Here is a 21,278-nt window from a genome sequence, read left to right as displayed (position 1 = left end):
AGGTGCTTCCAGGCATTACATAGATGGAACCAAACTGATCAGAAAGGATTCACAACAGTATCCTTGTTTTAAACCAAACTTTGACTCTAAGGTTGTTATCAGTACTTTGCCCAGATTGAATGATTGCACTAAATCTTCTTACAAAAAATGTAGTAAACATTTGATTTTGTCTTCTCTACCTAAAGCTGACTTCCCAGACATTTTTCAGGAGCTCGCTCTGACATTTGTGGGCTTCACTGCACACTTTGCAAGCTGGGTATAATTTCTAGGTTTCTTGTATTCCTTCTGGGCCACTGTTATTAGTGGTTTTATGTTCTTCACAGTCAGTGTTGCAGTACTTCTTCTTTGGTCTTCCTGCCATGCAAAAGTCAGCAATCTGCCCGATTTCCAGAATCTTTACATCATCCATAGCTAATGGATGTCGGCGGACTGACGTCTGGACATCAGTGTATAAGAAAGTAGTCCGGCACCATCTTCGGTTCTTTCTAGCTGTGTAGTCTAACGCATTTCATTCTGTGTACAAGATGCTTGTAGTTTATCGGTCAGCTCGTTTTTTCCAGAGTTTTACAGTCGGAGAAGTGCCCTGTTGGGGATTTTCCTCTACTAAATTAACATGTTACGGTTAACAATTGCTTGCAAATCCTGCATAAAGATTTTCGCTTGTTGTGTATGTTCTGTTTGGGGCATCAGTATGACATCTCTAATTGTCCTGATTGTGCTAAATTCTGAGTGAAGAGACTTAATGCAGGGCTGGAGTCCTAGCTGCTTGTATGAAATCCCAGTTTCATTTCCATCCACATCTTCACAAACCCCCAGCTTCTGCCAGCATTATTCAGAAAAAAACAGATGAAAAAAATTCAAAGAAAAAGATGCTGGGAATACAGCCAGTGTCTCTGCCCTTATTACCAAGTCTACCAATGATACAGATGAGGCATCTTTGCATCCCCCTCTTCTGGTGACTTCTAGGCTCAAGCCTTCTGATGTGACCTCTTGGGAAGCCACTATGGTTCCAGGCTTACCTCTCACTTCTTCCACAACACCAGCGTCTGTCAGGTCTGAGGTTGCACTATAGGCCACAGCTTCCGACATTCTTGTTGCAGGTACCAAGGGAGACTTACTTAACCTCCTCAGCCTTGAAAACCCAGACTGACATTGGGATCTGCCTTCAGTGTCCTCTGGTTATCCTCAGCCTTGAAAACCCAGACTGACATTGGGATCTGCCTTCAGTGTCCTCTGGTTACTTTAACAGAACAGGCATCTAAACTGAAAAGTGTCAGCCTTCCTCTTCTGTCACTTCACCTCTCTTGAAAACTGTTCACGAATTGGTCTTTCTGAAATCTAATGAACCCAGTCGCACCCAGACCACTACCCCTAAAACTTCCTCATCCAAGTGGCCTAGAGAGGTGGCCTTTCCAGAAGCTTCACAATCCTCAGGCTGTGAGGAAGAAGAGGAATTATCTCACTCTGAGTACCTTCCAGTCCAACACAACCTTATCTGTACTCCGACTCTGATACCCTCTAATCTGCATCTCCCCCAAAATATGTCTCTTTAAGGGATACTTGTCATAAAATGGAGGAGGTTTTCAGATGGGAAAATAAACAATTCTCACAAGCTCAGGCTCACTATAGGGAATTACTAAGTTTACTTTCACCTAGACTACTAGCTATCCCCCAGTACCTGTGGTACTTGATGAGGATTTTGAAGACATCTCTTTACAACCAGGTTCCCTGCCACTTGCTGCCAGAAAGCCTGACTAGTCTTGCAGAGTGCTTGACTCACACAAGCACCTTTACAAAAACCCTAAAGCTGTTCCCTCAGTCGAATCCACTAAAGAGATATGAAAGGATGCAACTAGTCATCCCCTGCCTAATGATAGGGAAAGCATACTTACCTTCATGTCAGTATTATACACTACCACCGAAAGTATATGCACTTTGTAGCAGCAAGCTTTCATTACCAGTTTTGTGCTTTACCATTTGGTCTGACGACTGCTCCAGGAGTTTTCACCAAGTGCTTAGCTCAACAGTTAAACCCCTGCTGAACCCCAGGGGTTCACATTCAACCTTACCTGGAAAACTGCCTTATCCAGAGAAAATTCACAGAACAGACTTTAAATGTTTTACAGGTCACAGTGGACTGCTTCCAGAAGGTAGGTCTCATCCTAAATTTCCGAGTATCAAACTCTTCCACAGATAATGATTCTTAGAGTCCTCATAAACTCTGCGCTGCAAAAAGACTTTCTTTCACAGGAAAAAAAAAATCTTTCCTGACAAACTGCATGAACAGTTAGCTGCTAAAGCAAAAAATCTCAAGAGAGTTTCTCAGGATCTTGGGATACATGGCTTTTTGCTTACACATGACCCCCCTTGCAAAGCTACACATAGGAGAGCTGAAGTGGTTCCCCCAAAAAAATATGTAAGCAGCATTCTCAACCCCAGGAAACACTCCTCCTTCCAAAGCTCTAAAACGAGCTGCTATGGAGGAAAACATCATTTTACAGAATCCAGAAGCAAACCTTTCTCTGCCGGAAGCAGAGGCAGACGGCCATCAACACAGACAGCTTAGACATAGCCTGGGGGGAGGTTCACCTTGGGATCATGAAGGTGCAAGGCAACCCCATTTCAGAGGAAGCTACATCTCAACCAAAGAGAGTTGTTAGCTGTCTACCTATCCATGAAGACCTTTCAACAGTGTGTAACACTAAGAACTTTACAGCTTTGGGCAGACTATCACAGTCATGTGGTACGTAACCAAGGGGTGCCCTTTCCAGCCCCCTTGTACAGTCTTGCTATGAAGATTTGTTTGTTAGCACAAGACCTGTAACTGACTCTCATAACATCCTGTATTCCTGAACAGAACAGTACCCTGTAAACTCCTTAAGCAGGGATCTTCTGAATCTCTGCAAATGCTGAAGAGGGAGACTGTCCTGGATTAACCTTACACTGGAGAAGTATCTCAACAGATCTTTTTTTGCCTCCCACTAAAATGGACAACTTCAGAGGTTTTGCCTTTCCACCCTTAACACTGATTCCCAGGGTGCAGATAAAGGTCAGGACAGATAGACCAAGCATGATTCTCATTGCCCCATATTGGACAAGACAACACTAGTTTTCCTCTCTTTGACCCTCAGCGAAGGAAGATTCCACCTTCTCCCACGGGATAGACCTTCCCAGCCAGGGCAAGGGCTCAGTATTCCAACCTCACATGGTCATATTCAAGCTGACAGCCTGCAGGATTGTTTTAACACCAGAACACATCGACTACCCCTATGAGGTGCTAACCATCCCTAGAGGCAAAGAAAACCACCATCAGAAAATCTTACTTAGAAAAATGGAAAAGATTCTTCATCTGGTACAACAGCAAGAACACCAACCCTCCTCGGCCAGACACGCAATACCTTTCAGGTCTGTTCAGCCAGGGCCTATCTTATTCTAGCTTTAAGATGCATGCTTCTACCATCTCAGCTTACCTTCTCCATTCCCTCCCGTTTAATCTCACCCCTACATGAAGCTGTTTCTAAAAGGCTTCATTCTCTTGAGGTCCATCTCTTACTTAGGATCTCAATTACATGCTAGAAAAACTTTCCCTGCCTCCCTTTGATCCAACAACATTTGCCCTCTTAATGATGGTCACTTGGAAGACCGCCTTACTATTTGCACGCACTTCTACAGGGAGGGTGTCTGAGCTACAAGCCCTTATTTACAAAGAGCCTTTCACAGTCTGAGGGATAGGTTAACCCTTAGAACTAATCCATCTTTCATGCACAAGGTGGTATTAGAACTTTCTCTAAACCTGGCTATCCGCTTGCCAGTTTTCTTTCCAAACCCTCAGAACAAAGCAGAGCAAACCTTTCATCCGCTGAGTGATAAATCAGGTACTGCGTACACAGGGCCAAAATCCTAAGTAAAGCAGAGCAGCTGTTGGTGGCTTTTGCGTAGGTGAAAGAGGGCAAACCAGTCTTCAAACAAATCATATCCAAATGGATAGTCAGTTGCATTAGGTTCTATTGCAGTCGCTATGGAAAACCTCTTTCTGGTCTTGTCAAAGCCCATTTCATCTGGCATATTGCAGCTACCACTGCCTTCCTCAAAGGAATTCCTACCCAGACCATCCTAGAAGCTGCCACCTGAAACTCATTGTAGATCTTTACCAAACACTACCATTTAGGCATTATTTCCAGAGCTATAGTAGGGTTTACTACAGCCATCCTTCATAACCTTATTTTTTTAAGAGCCAGCAGATGATCCTACCATCCTTCCACTAGCTTTGGGTGTTCTAAGAATCAGTACTGCAACATTGACTATGAAAAATGTAGTACAGTCGTGTCACACTTAACCAAAATTGTAGATGTCCGAGTAGGTCAGTGTTGCAGTGTAAGGCCCCACCCTGCAACCCCTCTATCTGCCGTCCCTTTCCTTTCCCCCTTGCTGGGTGCAAGGGAGAAAGGAGACTCTTGCATATAGAGCCTTGTGTTACTACCCTTGCTAACCCAGACATCTGCAGAGGTTGTTCTGTTCGCAGGCATCAGACTGCTTGTACACTGCTTAGAAAGAACAGAAGATGGCACTGATGGATGACCACCTTATACCTTTATGTCCAGACATCGGTGCTCGAATATCAGTCGGCTAGGGGTGATGTAAAGATTCTGAAAATCTGTTTTGTCACAGGCTTCTGCATGGCAGGAAGCCCCAAGAATTAGTACTGCAACTTTGGTCTGTTTGGACATCTACAGCTGTGGTAAGTGTGACACAACTGTACTTTCGCATAAGACTAACCATCTAGGATGCTATGCTTGGGTCTCTCTTCCCTTTGTTTGACGAGGTTGGATGACCTCCTCTCAGATATGAAAGTTGTGTACTTAATGTAAAAGTAGATCTGGATGAGCAGGTCCATCCTTGTAAACATGCCTACCATTCTTCCCCCTGCAAAAGTGCATACGTGATCTTAAGGAATATTAGTGATTATCTGCTTGTTTCTGATCTGTTTTAATTTAGCAAAACAGGGATCTGGAGAGAGAGAGAGAGAGTTTTTTAATAGAGCATTGTGGATAAAGGGGCAGGGCTTTTGTAGCCTGGTAAAGTGACAGGTGTTAAACTAAAAAAAGAAATCTGTGACCAGGAATGGATCTGCTCATCCAGATCTAACATTTTGGTATGTAAATATGTTGCATATGGTAAACACACATGGTTATGTAAAACAAAAGTTAAATAAAGAAAACTGACATTTTTCCTTTATATTATGAATCTTTGTAGATGACAAAAAGGCATTGGGAGCGGCAAGACGAAGTCTGTACTACATGAAGTACGGAAACCCAAACTATGGCGGCATGAAAGGAATACTCAGCAGTTCCTGGTGAGAAGGAAAAACTGAATTTGTATTGATTTGTAGGTTAGCAATGATGTGTGTTGTATGTGTGCATGTGTAGTGGTGTATATGCGTATTTAAGGTTTTGAAAGATAAATTTTTGAGTGCAAAATAAACAAAAAAATGTTTAACATTGTGAACTTGGGCATATGATATCAGGGGGATATATTTCCATAATAACAAGATACCTGATTAAGCTGACAGACAAAAAAATATAATAAATGGAGGAAAGGTCGAACTACAACTTTAAAAACTGAAATAAACAAGCTGAACAAACTAAGTCTAGTGTGAGACAAGATAAAAAAAAAAATTGAAGAAAATTTATATAAAGCTATTGAGTGAGCATAATGAGGGGGAGGACATAAAAATGGTGAGGATGTAGGTATTAAGAGTTGTCGAAGGTGGACTAGTTTAATTATTTGGGATCAACAGTTCAGAGTAGTGGTTAAGTGTGGAAGAAAGGTGAAGAAGAGAATGCAGGCAGGGTGGAGTGGGTGAAGAGTGTCAGGAGTAATTTGTGATAAACTGGTACCAGTAAGAGTGAAAGGAAGGTCTGTAAGATGGTAGTGAGACCAGCTATGTTATATGGGGTGGAGATGGTGGCACTGACGAAAAGACAGGAGTCCGAGATGGAGGTGACAGAGTTAAAGATGTTAAGATTTACATTGGGTGTGACGAGGATGGACAGGATTAGAAATTAGTATATTAGAGGGGTCAGGTTGGATGGTTTGGAGACAAAGCCAGAGAGGTTAGATTGCGTTACTTTGGATATGTGCTGGAGAGGGATGCTAGGTATATTGAGAGATGGATGCTAAGGATGGGAACTGCCTGGTAAGAGGAAAAGAAGAAGGCCTAAGATAAGGTTTATGGATGTGGTGAGAGAGGACATGCCGTTGATTGGCGTGACAGCGCAAGATGCAGAGGACAGGAAAAATGGAAATAGCTGATCCACTGTGGTGACGCTTAATGGGAGCAGCCAAAAGAAAAAGAAGCAGAAGAAGGTTGAGCATAATAAGAAACCTTTTTATAGATGCATAAGATGTGGAAGAAGTAAAGACATACAAATTGATACATTTACAAAATCTTATGCAAGAGAGTTTGGCTGCACAAAGATGGTGATTAAGTTGTCCTATTGACATCCAGGTAACCTCAAACACTAGAATCAAGTTAGATTGTATTGAAAAAGAACTGCACAAAATGGATCCAAACAAAGCACAGGGAGAAGGAATTCGTAATAATGACCTGAGAACAGAAACTTATATTACATTATATCTGTTGTTTACCAAGTCATATAAATGTGGGGCAATTCCCCAAGATTGTAGACACGCACGTATAAACCTGTCTTTAAGGGAAAGGGGGGAGTAGGACAAACCCAGATTCATACAGACCCTTAAATCTACTTTCGTATTGTGGAAAAATAATGAAGAATGTAATATTGGATAAGTTGTCACAGTTGGATAGGTTGGGACTTGAAACCATATGGTAGCATGCATATGTTGAAAATAGATCTACTACCTCCTACAACATGATGTTCTATAACAATATAACTATGAATGAAAAATCGTGCTGTGATGTAAGTTAGGTAGGTTTGACAGCATTTGACAGGACCATGCACAAAACAGTGATCAATAAATTAGAACAACTAGGTGTTGATGTACTCTTGATGAGCTGCATGGCTTTTAAATAGGACGTGACAAGTAACATATACAGTAGTTGGACAGGTGAAATTCTTGGTTACAGTCAGGGTGTCCCACAGGGCTCTGTCTAGGCCCTTACTAGTTTAGATTGTATCTTTTACACCTAACTTTTTCATCTGAGGTATTCTTCAGTCTATGTGCAGATGACCTGAAGTTGGGTAAGCTGATTACGTGTGTTACAGATGAGGCATGTCTGCAAAAGAACTTGACTAAATTGACCATTTGGGCACAGGAGAATAATATGGTAAATACATCAAAAACCAAGTATCTGAATAAGATTTGGGAGACATAAATTGAAAGGTGAATATTTCATGTAGCACACACTGATTGAAACTGTAGATTCATTAAAGATCTGGGTATATGGGTAGATCCAACTTTTTTTTTTTCTAATCATATCAACCAATTGGTTAATGGCAGCTGTAGAACTATAGATTGTATAAAAAGGTTTACAAAGTCTAGGAACTGAGAAATGAAGTTATTGTTAGTTACATTAGAACCAAACTTGTGTATGGAATAACAGTATGGAAACCGTATAAGAAAACAAGCATTAGTAAACTGGAAAGAGTACAGGGGAAATATACTAAGTGAATCCATGGATGTGAACATTTAAGTTATGAAATGCTGAAATATCTGAACTTGTACAGTACCTCTTAAAGATATTTAAAAGGAGATATTATTCAGGTATGTAGGGCATTTAGAGACAACTATCTCTGGGAATGTTGGGGGTTATCAGAAAGTAGTGACTCATTGGACAATCTAGAAGAAGAAAGACTTATCTTTTTGTAGATTTAAAACTATATTTCATCAGATAAGGAACTGGAAGCACAACTGCAAGTGGTCAAAACTTTTTCAGATATGAGACTGTCATTTGGTCTTGATAAAATGTGCAAAAGCAACTTTTAAAGCAAGAAAGCTGCAGCACTAATGAAACATCAGTTTGGGACAGGAGTGATATAAAAGAACTTCAGCAAGAGGGAGTGTATAAATATTTGGGAGTTGATGAAGGATCAGCAGTAAAACATGAACAAATGGGAATAAAATTAAGCAATATTTTAAAAGTCTTAAATCAATACTAAAAACAGCATTGACATCTAGGAACAAAGTCCGATCTATAAACCAATTTACTGTTCCTGTTTACACTTTTGTCGTGATTGACTGGCCCCAAAAGGTTTTGATAGTTTGGACAGGAAAACAAGAAGGATGCTTCATGCTCATCAAATGATTTCTAAAAATCAGTGCATACCAAGACTGTATTCCCCGTTCTGAAGGAGTTATTGGCCTCCTCGAAATTGATTACATGTATAGATCTGCGATAGTGGGACTGCATACATATCTGCTGACCTCACAAGACCCAAATGCAGTGAAAGTTTTGAAACATGAGGAGAACAGGTGTAAGATGACTTCCCTACTTAGTTTAGCAAGAGCATATCAGCGTGAAGCGGGAATGGAAATTAAGCCAGATGTAGATAAAAATCAGGTACCCACTGAATATGCCAAAAAAACAAAAGAAAGAATATAAGGTGAAGAAAGATGAGTTGAGAGGGCAAGAAATGTGGAAAACATATATAGTTGCAAGTATAGGAAGCTCTTGGAACAACCTCATGTTGATCAGGATCGAATGCAGGAATGGTTAAGGAAAGGAGGGTTAATATTGGTGGCTCAAGATGGTGGACTTACGTACATGTTGGTTTACAAAGTTCATTGAACATGGAGAAATGGACAAGTGTAGCATTTGTATAACAGAATTGGAAACAGTTGCACATGCTGTTGCTGTTTGTGATACACTAATGGCAGAAGGGCTGTATACTGAAAGGCATAGTAATGTAGCAAGATTGATGCATTGGGGATTGTGCAAACATTATAATATTAAAATAGCTGAAAAACACTGGAAATATGAGCCACAAAGCATCATAGAAAGTGATGGTTTGTATCACGTGGGATAATCAATTACCAACAGTTCAAAAAAACAGATGCAAGAAAACCAGATCTCCATGAAAAGAAGGCAGAAGGTAGCATTGATTATTGAAATCACTACACCCAGTGACTGCACTGTCTTACGTGCACACAGTCAGGATTTACAGGCAGAAATGAGGGCAGTGTGGAAGAAAGATACCCAGACAGTTCCAGTAGTAGTAGTTGGAGCAATGGGTCTTATAACAAAAAGAATTTACAATTGTACTTAGATATGTTACTGCTATGTGTCTAACTCCATACAAATTGCAGGAGGAGTAATTACTGGGCACGTTGTGGGTGCGGCGAAGAACACTTCTGGCTAACATCAAAGATTGAAACAATACTAATTTCATTAACTTTAATTATGCATTAACTCAGGAATGGGGTCCCTTCCCATCATGGTATTAGAAACCCAAAAGACTTGGAGAAATAAAAAAAGATTCTATAAGAATGAGACATACACTAAGTAGTTCTGTGCGAGAGCAACTGATGCATGGAACAGGCTACCAAATTACATTAAAACAAGTACTAGTTTAGATATTTTTAAGAACAGCCTGGACACATTATGGGAAAAAGTGTTTTGGTATATTGGCAGGATAAAAGGGCTTTAATGCCCATGCTTGAAATATTTGTATGTATGTATTTGTTCATGTGCTTGTGTGTAGGTATGTGTATGAGATTTTGTGTTAACTGATCAAAGATACTTTCATTGTAATCCATTCTGTGGATCAGTAAGCTTCAAACACTGTACCATTGATCTCGGAGTTCACTTAATAGGGAAAAAAGACCCTTCCTACCTCCATTATGTATGATATTGTCATTTAACTCATTTTGCTGAGGGAGTTTTTTTGGCTGTGTTTTGAGAACCATATGCCAGTCAGAGCAGAGATAGGAGTGCTGCATGTATGTGTGTGTGTTCAGGATCACTGATGCATTATGAATTCATTATATTTTAGAATTAGCCACAGGCGATACCTTTTTGAACACACGCGCACACACTTGCGCACGAACACACACACACACACACACCACTACTGACTTAGCTAAACTGACCCAAGAGTAATGTAGGGGTATTACTGCTTAATGCCAGGAGTCTAAACAGGAAACCCCGCTTCCTGCGAGAATGTAGACATCTGTGCGTTTACCGTCCTTTGGTTTAAAGTCGTGGAGGGCATTCTGGTAGTGCAAGACTGTAATGCCTTCCACTAATTCAGACCAGCTATTGCACAGGTATGGTCTAATGGTGGAGGAGTATCAGTTTCCATCAAAGACACACACCTCAAGGCTGGTCAGACAGTATAACACAGCTTCTTCATGTCCAACTTACCATAAGTAAAGTCCCAGAGCATGTTCTTGTAAGCTGTAGGTGGTCCTGCATGACTCAGGAAGCACTTGCCATGTTCTTGACTGTACAAGAGACACTCCCCATTCATCCTGACACTATATTCATCAGCGACTTTAACTACCCTAGCATTAGTTCGGGATCATACACAAACTCAAAACATGAAGGCTCAGAGATTTCTGGACTGCTTTAACAAAACACCCTTGAACTGCTAGTCCACACACACCCGGGACACAAATACCTTTGACCCATATCTTCACAAAATTTGGGGGAAAGATGCACTCTCCCTAGTATCAAGTCCTCTTTAGTTCAGTCAGACCACAAAGCTGTCTCCTTTAAATTAAATGTTAAACCTGGGGCCGTAACTAACCTCTGAACATTTAGAAACTATCCTAGGCAAAGACAGTGTCGCAAAATTCCAAGCCGTCCCTCAAACCCCTGAGAATACAGCTGCCTATGCTGAATTGTTCACAGAAACCCTGTGCAATCATTTGAGTAGCTGCTTGGAAAACCTGTACCTACCTGAAGCAAACCTGTCTCCTTTGAATTACATGTTAAGCCTGGGACGGTAACTAACCCCAGAACATTTAGAAACTATCCTAGGCAAAGACAGTGTTGCAAAATTCCAAGCCATACCCCAAACCCGAGAATGCAGCTGACTATGCTGAATTGTTCACAGGAACCCTGTGCAATCACGTGAGTAGCTGCATGGAAACACCTGTACCTACCAGAAACAAACATAAGACAGCCTCTAAAAACATGCCATTCTGGTGGAATCCCAGTATAAATAGATTGTATAGCAAAAGAAAGAAGATTATGTTGAAAAAGAGGAAGGACGTTGCCCATTAAGATAAAAACACCTTCATCAATCTGACAAATCAGGAGATGAATCAAGTCCATCCAGGTCAAATTTGAGATAAAATAGGCTCCCAAGGTAAAGACAGCCATAAGACTTAAGTTATATCTGCAACCTTAAACACCCAACAGTGTGCCAAACTAGTGTTGGAATGGAAGCACTTATATGGAGTCAGAGGATGTAGCACATCTACCTGCTGATAAATTTAGCTCCATTTTTACCCCCTCCCCTTCACCTCCATTTGTCCCCCAGGAAATGCCCTCCACAGTTTCTCCACTAACTGTCAGAAGGGAGCAGGTCCTCACTGTGCTGTCTCTAAGGCCAAAAACACCACTTCACTGGGCCTGGGTAATAACCCAGGATGCCTCCTGCATAGCATGAAATCTGACCTGTGAGGCCTGCTGGAATCTGTCTAAGCATTCCACAGACCCAGGGAACTACAGACCCATAAGTTTGACTATTCATATATGCAAGGCAATGTAAAGAATTATTATGGATCTGATAAACAAAGATGTAGAAAAACTATACGGGTCCCATCCAGTTATCCAGGTTTAATTTGAAGGATACTAGGTTGTTACTTTAACTTGAAAAGCAGGACTGTTCAGACATTGGGTAATAAATTTGTCTCTCCAGCGTGTTTTATGTGTTGGTGGAGATTTAAGTCCCTAGTTTTGGTATTAGTGGAACTATCTGACTTGTGAAGATACAGGAGGTCAAGGAGGATGGGATTCCTAATGGTGGACGATGCAAGGCATAGATTACCACCTAAGAGCCTGTTAGAAACCATGTAAAGGGATAGCACTTTTCCTTGGTAGTGCAAGGACTTCAGGCCAACTGTCTTCATGGTTTAGGAGCTTATGTAGCCTTTTCAGCTGCTTAATGTATCTAGAAAGGTACATCCCAAAAGGGGTGCTTTATTCAATAATTAGTCTAATTAGGCCTGTATAAAGAGGAATGATATCTTCTTAGACCCGGGGGAAAAGCCTTTAGATATTTTTTGACCTGTAGGATAGGCCTTTAGTTATTGAGCTAAGAAGGATTTTCTGATGATTACCAGTAGATGGTGGTTGAGGAAGAGGGAATTATAAACTCTGGTAACAAAAGATCCCTGACTGTTATGTTGGAGCAAGGTACTGATTATGTTATACATTAAGGGAGAGAGTTGCTTTCCAAATGTGACCATACTGCACTTTTTCACATTTAATTTTGCTCTTTTTTCCATATACCACTTGCTTGCATCTAAAAGTCCAGCTGTATTTAATGGGCATCAGAAGAAGATTCAATAGTGAAGTCTTATTTTGCAATTATCTGCAAACTTAACTCATTACATCAGCGTGACGCCTCCAGGTGCATCTGCAGTTAACTCCTACTGACTCCTGTAGACATCAAATATTGCTTGTTCATATTTGCATCAATAATTCAGAAAACCATGCTATGTACAAGGTTTTAAAAGATTTCACCTTAAAGCTGCCATAATATTTGATCTCTGTCTAGTATAAGCAAATAGATGTTAACTGTTTAATTTATATAGATGTAATTTTCACATTTTTCTAAATATCTCAGCAATCAAATAACACAAACAGAACTCCTTAGCCTCATATGAAAGCTCTCAGCTAGATTTGCGCTGAAGAGTTTGCCATTTATACTTCTTTCATAACTCCTATGGTTCCAGAAGTATGAACATTTGTTTGTAATGTGAGGACTTAATTTGATTCTGCCAAAAGGCTTAGGCTATGCCCATTGAATTTACAGTGCAAACTTCCTGAGCTCCATTGGAGTGAATGAGTTAATATAATCTGATTATAGAAAATGTAAGGCAGTTGGTCTTGCGACCATTTACACCTTCCCGGTGTACACCCTTAGACTGGACTTAATCTCTTGAGGAAGCGCAGGCCAGTAAAGCCAGGTGAATTTGTGAATACCCATGTAATTGTCCAGCTCCACTTGAAGGAAATAATGTATCACACTATGTAATATGCAATGGGAGTCTGTTCCATAAGTGGAAAAGGCCCTGTGTAATGAACCTCTCTCCTCCTTTTTTATTTATTTTTATTTATCTGCTGTTGAAGATTTAGTTCCCTTGTTCTGATATTTGTGAGATTGTTTGATTTGTAGATACTACTAGATGCGTAATGGGTCAGAAAGCAAGACTTGGATCTTCGCTGAGGAAGACGCTGATTAAAGGGACAGTGCTTTCTTGTCTGTTCTGGTAGCTTAGGGATTTTAAGCCAGCAATGATCTTAGGAATGTCTGGGGTCTTTCTAGTTGTTTCATATGTCTAGTGAAGTACATCTCAGACTGGGCATTGTATTCAGTAATTGGCCTAATCAATGCTGAATATAAAGGGGACAGTGACCTCTGAATCTGGAAGATGTCTCTGGGAGGAACAGAGAAAAAAAAAAAACTATAAACCAGACAATTAGAAGTAGTCACTGAACAAACTTTAATGACAGTTGTCAAAATGTCAAAAGGCGTGTCATTCCTTAGATCGCTGTTACAGTACAACAAACTGTTGGGATATCTTGTCATATAACCTGGACATCTGGCCAGGGTACCAAAGCCAAAATGTTCCATAGAGCCATATATTCAATGTATGACCTATGCCTGTGGCATACATATGAGCGTAATGCCACAGATTCTATCGCTTCAGGTCCTGCATCCGAGACTATGTTCTGTGTGTGGTCATTGGTACCATTGGCCTTCACTGGTTCGGATAAGTGCCCCACTAGAGAACTTTCCTCGATTTTCTTGCTTGTATTGCTGTTTGGTACTTTATTAGATGTCAGCCAGAAGGGGGAAGGTGTGATTGTGGTCGGCAAATTCCCTCAAAGGATCTCCACTCCCAGTGTGTCTTTTGTTTTGGAGCAGAACACAGTTATAAAAATTGCATGATCTGTCAGGCCATCATACCTAAAACCTTATGGATGTTGCTTTCTTCCCTCAATACATACTTGGAAACCCTCTGCCTTAAGTGCCCTGCCCAGACTAAGATGGCAGACCCTTCCACTCTTGACATCTCATCTATACTAAAGAAATTGAAGGGGCATAGGCCCGACATTGTCTGCCCATTCCCTGGACCTATTTGCCATGCAGTTACAAGTCGAACAGCATAGGAAGTTTTCCTTACTACCTTGGTTACATGTTCGAAGGCCAGGTTACTGACTACATGTGTTCCCAGATCTCTTACTAGTGGGTCAGCTCTTAAGGGTGTTTTATTGATGTAGTTTCTTGAGGTGACCGACTTCCTAAAAGGTACTATAATGCATTTCTTTAAAGGTACTAAAATGCATTTCTTTACAGTTTGTTTTAACCCATGGCTTTGGCACCAGTCATTTGTTTGTGTTTGTCTCACTTGTAAGATGTTAGTTTATTGGGAGAATTCTATGACTTCTCTCAATTTGCAGTCATCCACAAACTTGGTTAGCCAAAGGCCTTTAACATTAGCCTTGACGTCTGAGAAGGAGATGCCAAAGAGGAGCGGGCCCAGCACAGACCCTTGAGGGACTCTGCTGGTGGCTGGCCTCTTTGAGGAGGTGGTCTCTTCACTCCTAACTTCCTAGGTCTTATCTGTGAGCCAGCTCTCTGTCTAGTGTGTTATATAGGGTTTATGCCTAATTCTATAAGTTTAACAATTCCAGAGTGGGGTATTGTATCAGATGCCTTTGCCAGGTCAAGGTAAGTAGTGTGCAAGGTTTACCCTCCTCCATTGCCTTAGTGACCTTCTCAAGGAAGTCCTGAGGTTCATTAGGCATAAGCTTCCTTTGCCAAAGCCAAACTGGAATGGGTACTTTGTCTGAAGGTCACCTATATCTTTGATCATTTCCATGATAATTCTTTCCATGGCTTTACATATAAAAGTAGTCTGACTAATGGGTTTGTAGTTTCTGGGATCTGTTGGTCGTCTGCCCTTATGAAGAGGGATGACTGCTGCAACTCTCCATTTTTGTAGCGCAAAGCTTGTTTTATGACAATAGTTGAAAAGTAACTCCAGTTACCCTGATGGGTTATGTTTTAGACTATTCAGGAGGCATCCTGGGATATTATCAAGACTTATTGAGACTGTGTTATTGGCCTTGGTGAGCACAACCGAGACGCACTCGCTCTTTATAGTTGGAGGAGTTATATTTGAAGGTATTTCTTGGGAGGTGGCTGGTGGTGAGTGTGGGAGGTAAAGTTGGAACTGAGTTTGTCAGCCATTTGCTATGTCATCCAGCTCAGGGAATGTGGCACCATTAACTACCATTTCAGCACACTGCTGTATGCTGCCTTTGAGGTTTCTGACATAGTTAAAGAAGGCTTTATGGTGATCTTTTGCTTGGGAGGCCATCTTGACCTCAGAATCGGATTTTTTGGACTTAATTACCCCTCTTAGCTGCCTGTTAATTGTAATGAGTTCTTATCTCTATGGAAGTTACACTTTTTGATTTTAGCCATGATTTTGTTCCTTTTGTTGTATAACCTGCTTAATGTGGGATGCCACCAGGATGGTTTGTTCCTGGAGTTAGTATTGGACTTACTTCTGGTAGCTACAACAGCCTCTATGCAGCCATTTGACACTGTTGTACAGACTTTCTGTTAACAATTCTGCATAGGCTGCTGTTTTTTCTGGATTTAAGAGGCATTGAATTTTGGCAGCTCATCACCTAATAAAAGGTAGTTTGCTTTGGAGTACTTCCGAACTCTTACTGGATTTACTGAGTTGATTCTGATTTTGAACAGCTTTATGGTCAGATTTTACCAGAGACCATATTTGTGAGTAGGAGGTCCAGTATATTGGAACCTCTAGTGGACATATGCACTTACTGGTTAAGGGTGTGTATATTCACAAAGTCCATGAATCTCTGTGCCTGCAGATTTGGGGCTAAGATTCCAAATCTGTGGAAGGATAAATAAAGTCCCCCACAAGTAAAGTGTTAGGTTGGATAGTTAGTCTTCAATAGGTTTAAGCATGTGCTATGAGTTTCATGGGACATAGAGGGTGACCTATAGCTTGCCAGGATATGGTACAGAATTTTATGTATAGTGACTTGCATATGGAAAAACTCGGCACATCATCCTGTTTAACCAACATGGAGGTATGCTTGTTATTGATGTATATCGAGACACCCCCACCTTTAGTCCCTGTCTGTGCAGCAAGTGGTCTAAAAGTGTGGAAGGCACTAAAACCTTGCACTGCCAGGGTAGGCTGTGCAGCTTTAAACTATGTCTTGGTAACTGCACAAATGTCTGTATTCTGCAGTGCAAGGAGAGCTTTGAGAGAGTTTAGCTTTTTGTTTTCTTTTATTGGTCAGTGACTCAAGACTCAAAGCCGTGTGAGAAAAGTAATCTCTCCGTGTCTGTGAGTTACTTAAAGCTTTTCATTTTACGTGTTCCATTTTGCTTGATGTTTTGAGAAACCTGTTTGGCTTAGTGTAGGGCCGATATCTAGTGGTGTGCTAGACTCACCCCCCAAGTCACAGTGACCATGGATGCTTCCCAGCTGTGGTGGGGGATGCATGTCTTGGGAAAGATGGTTCAGAGCACATGGTCTTACACAGAGGCCAGTCTTCATATCAGTGTCCTGTAGATGAGGGAAGTCTTTTGGGCATAGCAGGCCTTTCAGGGTTCCCTGTCCAGTGGTGTGATCGCCATTCAAATGGGACAATATGCCAGTGGTTTAGTACATCAGCAAACATAACGGAACATGCTCTTAATTGTGTCGAGAGGCCATAAGGGTTTGGCAGTGGGTGATTTCTTCCCACCACTTTCTAATGGCAATGAACATACCAAGGGAAGCCCAATGTAATGGTGAACAAACTGAGCAGGGTTTTCCTTCTACATCACAAATGGGTCCCCAAGTCCAGTAGTGACAGAGCAGGTCTTCAGCTTCTTAGACCAGCCATGCTGTAATCTGTTTGCCTCCCCCTGCAACACCAAATGCAGTAGGCGCTTTGCTGTGATCCTCCTCTGGTCATCTTTATGCCTACCCACCCGCTACCTGCATACCAAAGCTTTTCAGAAAACAGTGTGGAGCAAGGCTGTGGTGATCAGCATTGCTCCCTTCTGGCCTCAACAGGTGTGGTCTCTCTTCCTGTGGTCTTATCTGATTCACACTGCATGAGTGCTGTGGACCCAGTTCCATATCTTCTGTCTCCGCTGTGCAGGTTGCTTCACCGAACATTGAAGCCCTGAAGTTAACTGCATGGTTTCTACAGTTCTTGTGATGATCAGATAGTCCAGGCTTTCATCCCAGGTATGCATGTTTTGACTTCCTCACTGAGACCCTCTACCAGAAATGTTTACAAGAGAAAATGGAAGAGAATTTCAATTTGGATTTCGTTTGTTTTCTTGGCCAGCCTTTTTCATGATGGAGCAAGTTATTCAGCTGTTGAATTCCAGTTGGCAGCCATCTCCAGATTTCACATAATCAAAAATCAGTCACCAGATGCTTCTTTGAAGTTGTGTAAGGCCTTCTTAAGGGGCACCTTCTTGCTCTCGCCTCCTCTCAGGGACCCAGTCCCTCCTAGGGATATTACCATCCTTCAGACTTTTACAAGACATATATTTGAACCTGCACTCCCATTTGAGTTTAAATATCTTTGCTGGAGAACTTGGTATGGAGGTAAATGCCACCAGAAACTGTGTGTTTTGGAACTTCACGCCTTTTCTTGTAAAGCTCCTTATCTGGTTTTACACAAAGATTGGATGACGTTGACAACAAACCCTTCTTTTCTCCCTAAGGTGGCATCATAATCATCACTGAAACCATCTATCAATCTTCCTCTGTTTCCTCATAAGAGAGAGTGCATGCTGCATCTTTTGGATGTGCATTAACAACTCTGATTCTGTTTGCATCGTGTTAAGAACACCAGAAAGACTGACCAGTTATTTATGGTGTTCTCCCTGGCAAGATTGGGTAAGGTAGTGTCCAAAGTAACTTTCATGTGGCTGAGTGCATTTCATATGTTTATAAGACAAAGGGTCTGTTTTTACCTGGGATTCCTAAGGCTCATTCTGCTAGGTTAGTTGCTATCTCAACCGTCTTTTTCTCCAAAGTACCAATTGATGACATTGTGCAACAGCTGCTTGGTTTAATGTCCATACTTTCATATTTCATTATAAAATGGAGTTGCAGTCTAAGTCCAGAGCATCCTTTTGTCCTTCCATGATTCCTTCTCTGTGATTTCTGGTAGCTGGGGACTCTGTCCCATTTGTTGAGGATAGACAGAAGGGACAATATCCAATACAAAAGTTATGTACTTACTGTAATGATAAATTGGTGTCTGCTTCCATCCTTAAGTTCCCTCCCTTCCAGTTGTCATGTTCCCTTGTCTCTGCAGTGACTGCACTGAACTGGTTGTACCTTTTTCAACAGTCTTTTGGTTTTCTTTAAAATATAAATGTAAATATATACATGTGGGTCTACTTCTGAATTTCAAACTTTCAAAACGTCAACTTTCTTATGGTCAGAAACTTCGAACCGTTTAAATGGAGATTGTCGTACAGCTCGAAACCGTAGTGCAATCTCAAAGTTGGTATATTTAATTAGCAAGGGGTGTAGTGATGCAGGGGGACATGCCCCCCTTCAAAAATGTAAAAAAAAAAAAAAAAAAAAAATTTCAAAGTTTCAAATCTTATGTTATGGTCTGAACCATAAGAAAGTTGACGTTTTGAAAGTTAGAAATTTAGTAGTAGTCTCATTGTGTGTTGTTGTCTTTCGGCTTTTCCTGGTTAGGGGTCTCCACAGCGGAACTCCGGTCCGCTAATGATTGGCAGTAGATTTTTACGTGCCGAGTTGCCAGCCCTGACACACAACCTTCAACGAAGGTACGCCCATTCACGCACGTCTCCACACAGAAGACGCTTTAGCTGAAAATCGAACAGGACAACGTCTTACTGTGAGGCGACAACGCTACCATAGCACCACCACCGCTATGTACGTGTGTATGTATATGTGTGTGTGTGTGTATGTGTGTGTGTGTGTGTGTGTGTGTGTGTGTGTGTGTGTGTATATATATATATATATATATATATATATATATACATACAATAGATATATATATATAGGTCCCCTTCACATGGTCGACTTTTCAGAAAGTCGACTTTCATACGGCCGAGACCATATGATCGACTTTTGAAAAGCCGACCATGGGGAACCACTATCTCTGAACAGTGTGGAATGAGAAAATTTCCCTCTTCCGCATTATAGTGCGATCTCGGAGTTGGTATATTTAAGTTACGGGGGGGTGAAGGGGGTGCATGGGGGTTTGCCCCCCTGCTAATAGTTGAAAGTTAAGTGTTTGTTGTGTGTTTTCTGTTTATTTTGCATGGTCGGCTTTTCAAAAGTCGATAATATGGTCTCAGCCATATGAAAATCGACTTTCTGAAAAGTCGACCATGTAAAGTAGATATATATATATATATATATATCTAATCTATATATGTATATCTATATATATCTATATCTAATCTATATATGTATATCTATATGTATATATATCTAATATATATATATATATATATATATATATATATATATATATATATATATATATATATATATAGGGTCTATATTAGTAGTTAGAACGCACAATTGTCCGAATGCCGTAACATCAAACTGGGAAGTTCGAAATGTCAAAATAGCTAAACCGCAAAACACCAAAGTTTTTCCCAGGGAAAAAATTTGGTGGGCCGTTTCCGCAGCTTTGCTATTTCCTCCACTGTGGTGTGATCTCGGAGTTGCTATATTTAAGTGGGGGGTGTTGGGGGGGCAGAGCCTCCCACATTAGGAACAGTTTGAAGTGTATGTGTGTGTTTTGGTTTTGTACCGGAACCTCTCTCTCTCTTTTTTTTTTCCCCCTGGGGAAAAAAAATCGCTGTTCTGTGTGTTCAAAGTTATTGCATTTCAAACTTTCGGGTTCGACTTCATACTCATAGGGGATTATGGGCAAAGCAAAGAACCTAAGCCTTTGATCCAGAGCCTCAGAGTAGCCGAAGTCAGATCAGGTTGGATCTACAGGAACCATTCATTAAGGAGGACTGAAGCAGACAAGTATCTATTATGTTAAGTACATACCTTTCATTTCTAGTTTTTGAATTTAAAGTACAGGGCTGACGGTTTAAGTAGGTATGAGACTACCCATTTATAAAAATGTTGTGTTTCTAGTGAAGCACTACTGAACTGTCGTCATTTTCTTTTGCTGTTTGCTTTTCTTATCCTGACTTAGGAAGCGGCGGTTTCATTCACGTCGACTGCACCGTGATGTGATAAAGAAAAGGAACTTCATCAGTGAGGTTGGCTTAACATCTCCCTACAAACATAGACATGCAGGTAAGATGTTCTACAGATTTTTTTTTTTTTGAAAACATTTGGAGAGTAAATGTGCCTTTTTCCAGAAGCAAGTGACAGATGGAGATTAAACAACCCTTTTTAGATTGACTGTTATATAATGGCTATTCATAAAGAAGACAAAAAAGGAAGCAGCACCTTGGGAGCTTGAATGTTTATTGGAAAGACAAGTGGTACATGAAATAAGGCAGTATGAAGTCTGCAATGTATACTCTGTCTAATTAAAATCAAATGACATCATTTCCTGACTAGTAATTATTCAGTCTGATACTGAACAATGAAACTAAAATACAATAAACATGATTTAAAGTTTAAACAAGTTTTTTCTTTTTACTTTTGTTCATTAATAAAACTAGACCTATAAAGTTGTCTATGCATTGGTTGTATCAAGATCCATGACAAGAAAGGAAATACTGAAAAAACCCTACAATCTGTCATTTAATCCTGGTGGGAATAAACCGCCTAATTTAACAATCCATTTCCTTTCCTTCATGTTTAATATGCCATGCCACCCTGTTTTGAAAGATCTGTTGCCCGATATTTTATCAATGACGGTGAAGGTGAATTTGACTGTATGATGAACAACTGAGTGTCTGTATAGAGCATTAGTGGCCCTTGCATTTCTGATGTCTCCTAGATGTTCTGACATCCTACACCTAAATTGTCTAGAAGTTTGCCCCACATAAAAGGCTTGACAAGTGCAAGTAGCCAGATATATAATCCAGTCTGTTCCACAA

General features: G+C 40.7%; 1 protein-coding gene across 1 annotated transcript in view; it reads left to right on the top strand.

Annotated features, from left to right (window-relative positions):
* NCBP3 (nuclear cap binding subunit 3) overlaps positions 1-21,278 on the top strand; it is a 1,620,559-nt gene that overhangs the window by 890,439 nt on the left and 708,842 nt on the right. The window contains exons 8-9 of the mRNA XM_044054866.1: positions 5,254-5,353; positions 20,420-20,530. Of these exons, the coding sequence (XP_043910801.1) occupies positions 5,254-5,353; positions 20,420-20,530 (211 nt within the window). The remainder of the gene's footprint in view (positions 1-5,253; positions 5,354-20,419; positions 20,531-21,278) is intronic.

The sequence above is a fragment of the Protopterus annectens genome, chromosome 13.part0 (genome assembly GCF_019279795.1).
Source record: "Protopterus annectens isolate FY-2018-M chromosome 13.part0, PAN1.0, whole genome shotgun sequence".
NCBI lineage: Eukaryota > Metazoa > Chordata > Ceratodontiformes > Protopteridae > Protopterus > Protopterus annectens.
Note: the sequence above shows the minus strand (reverse complement) of the source record. Positions and strands in the feature narration are given on the sequence as shown.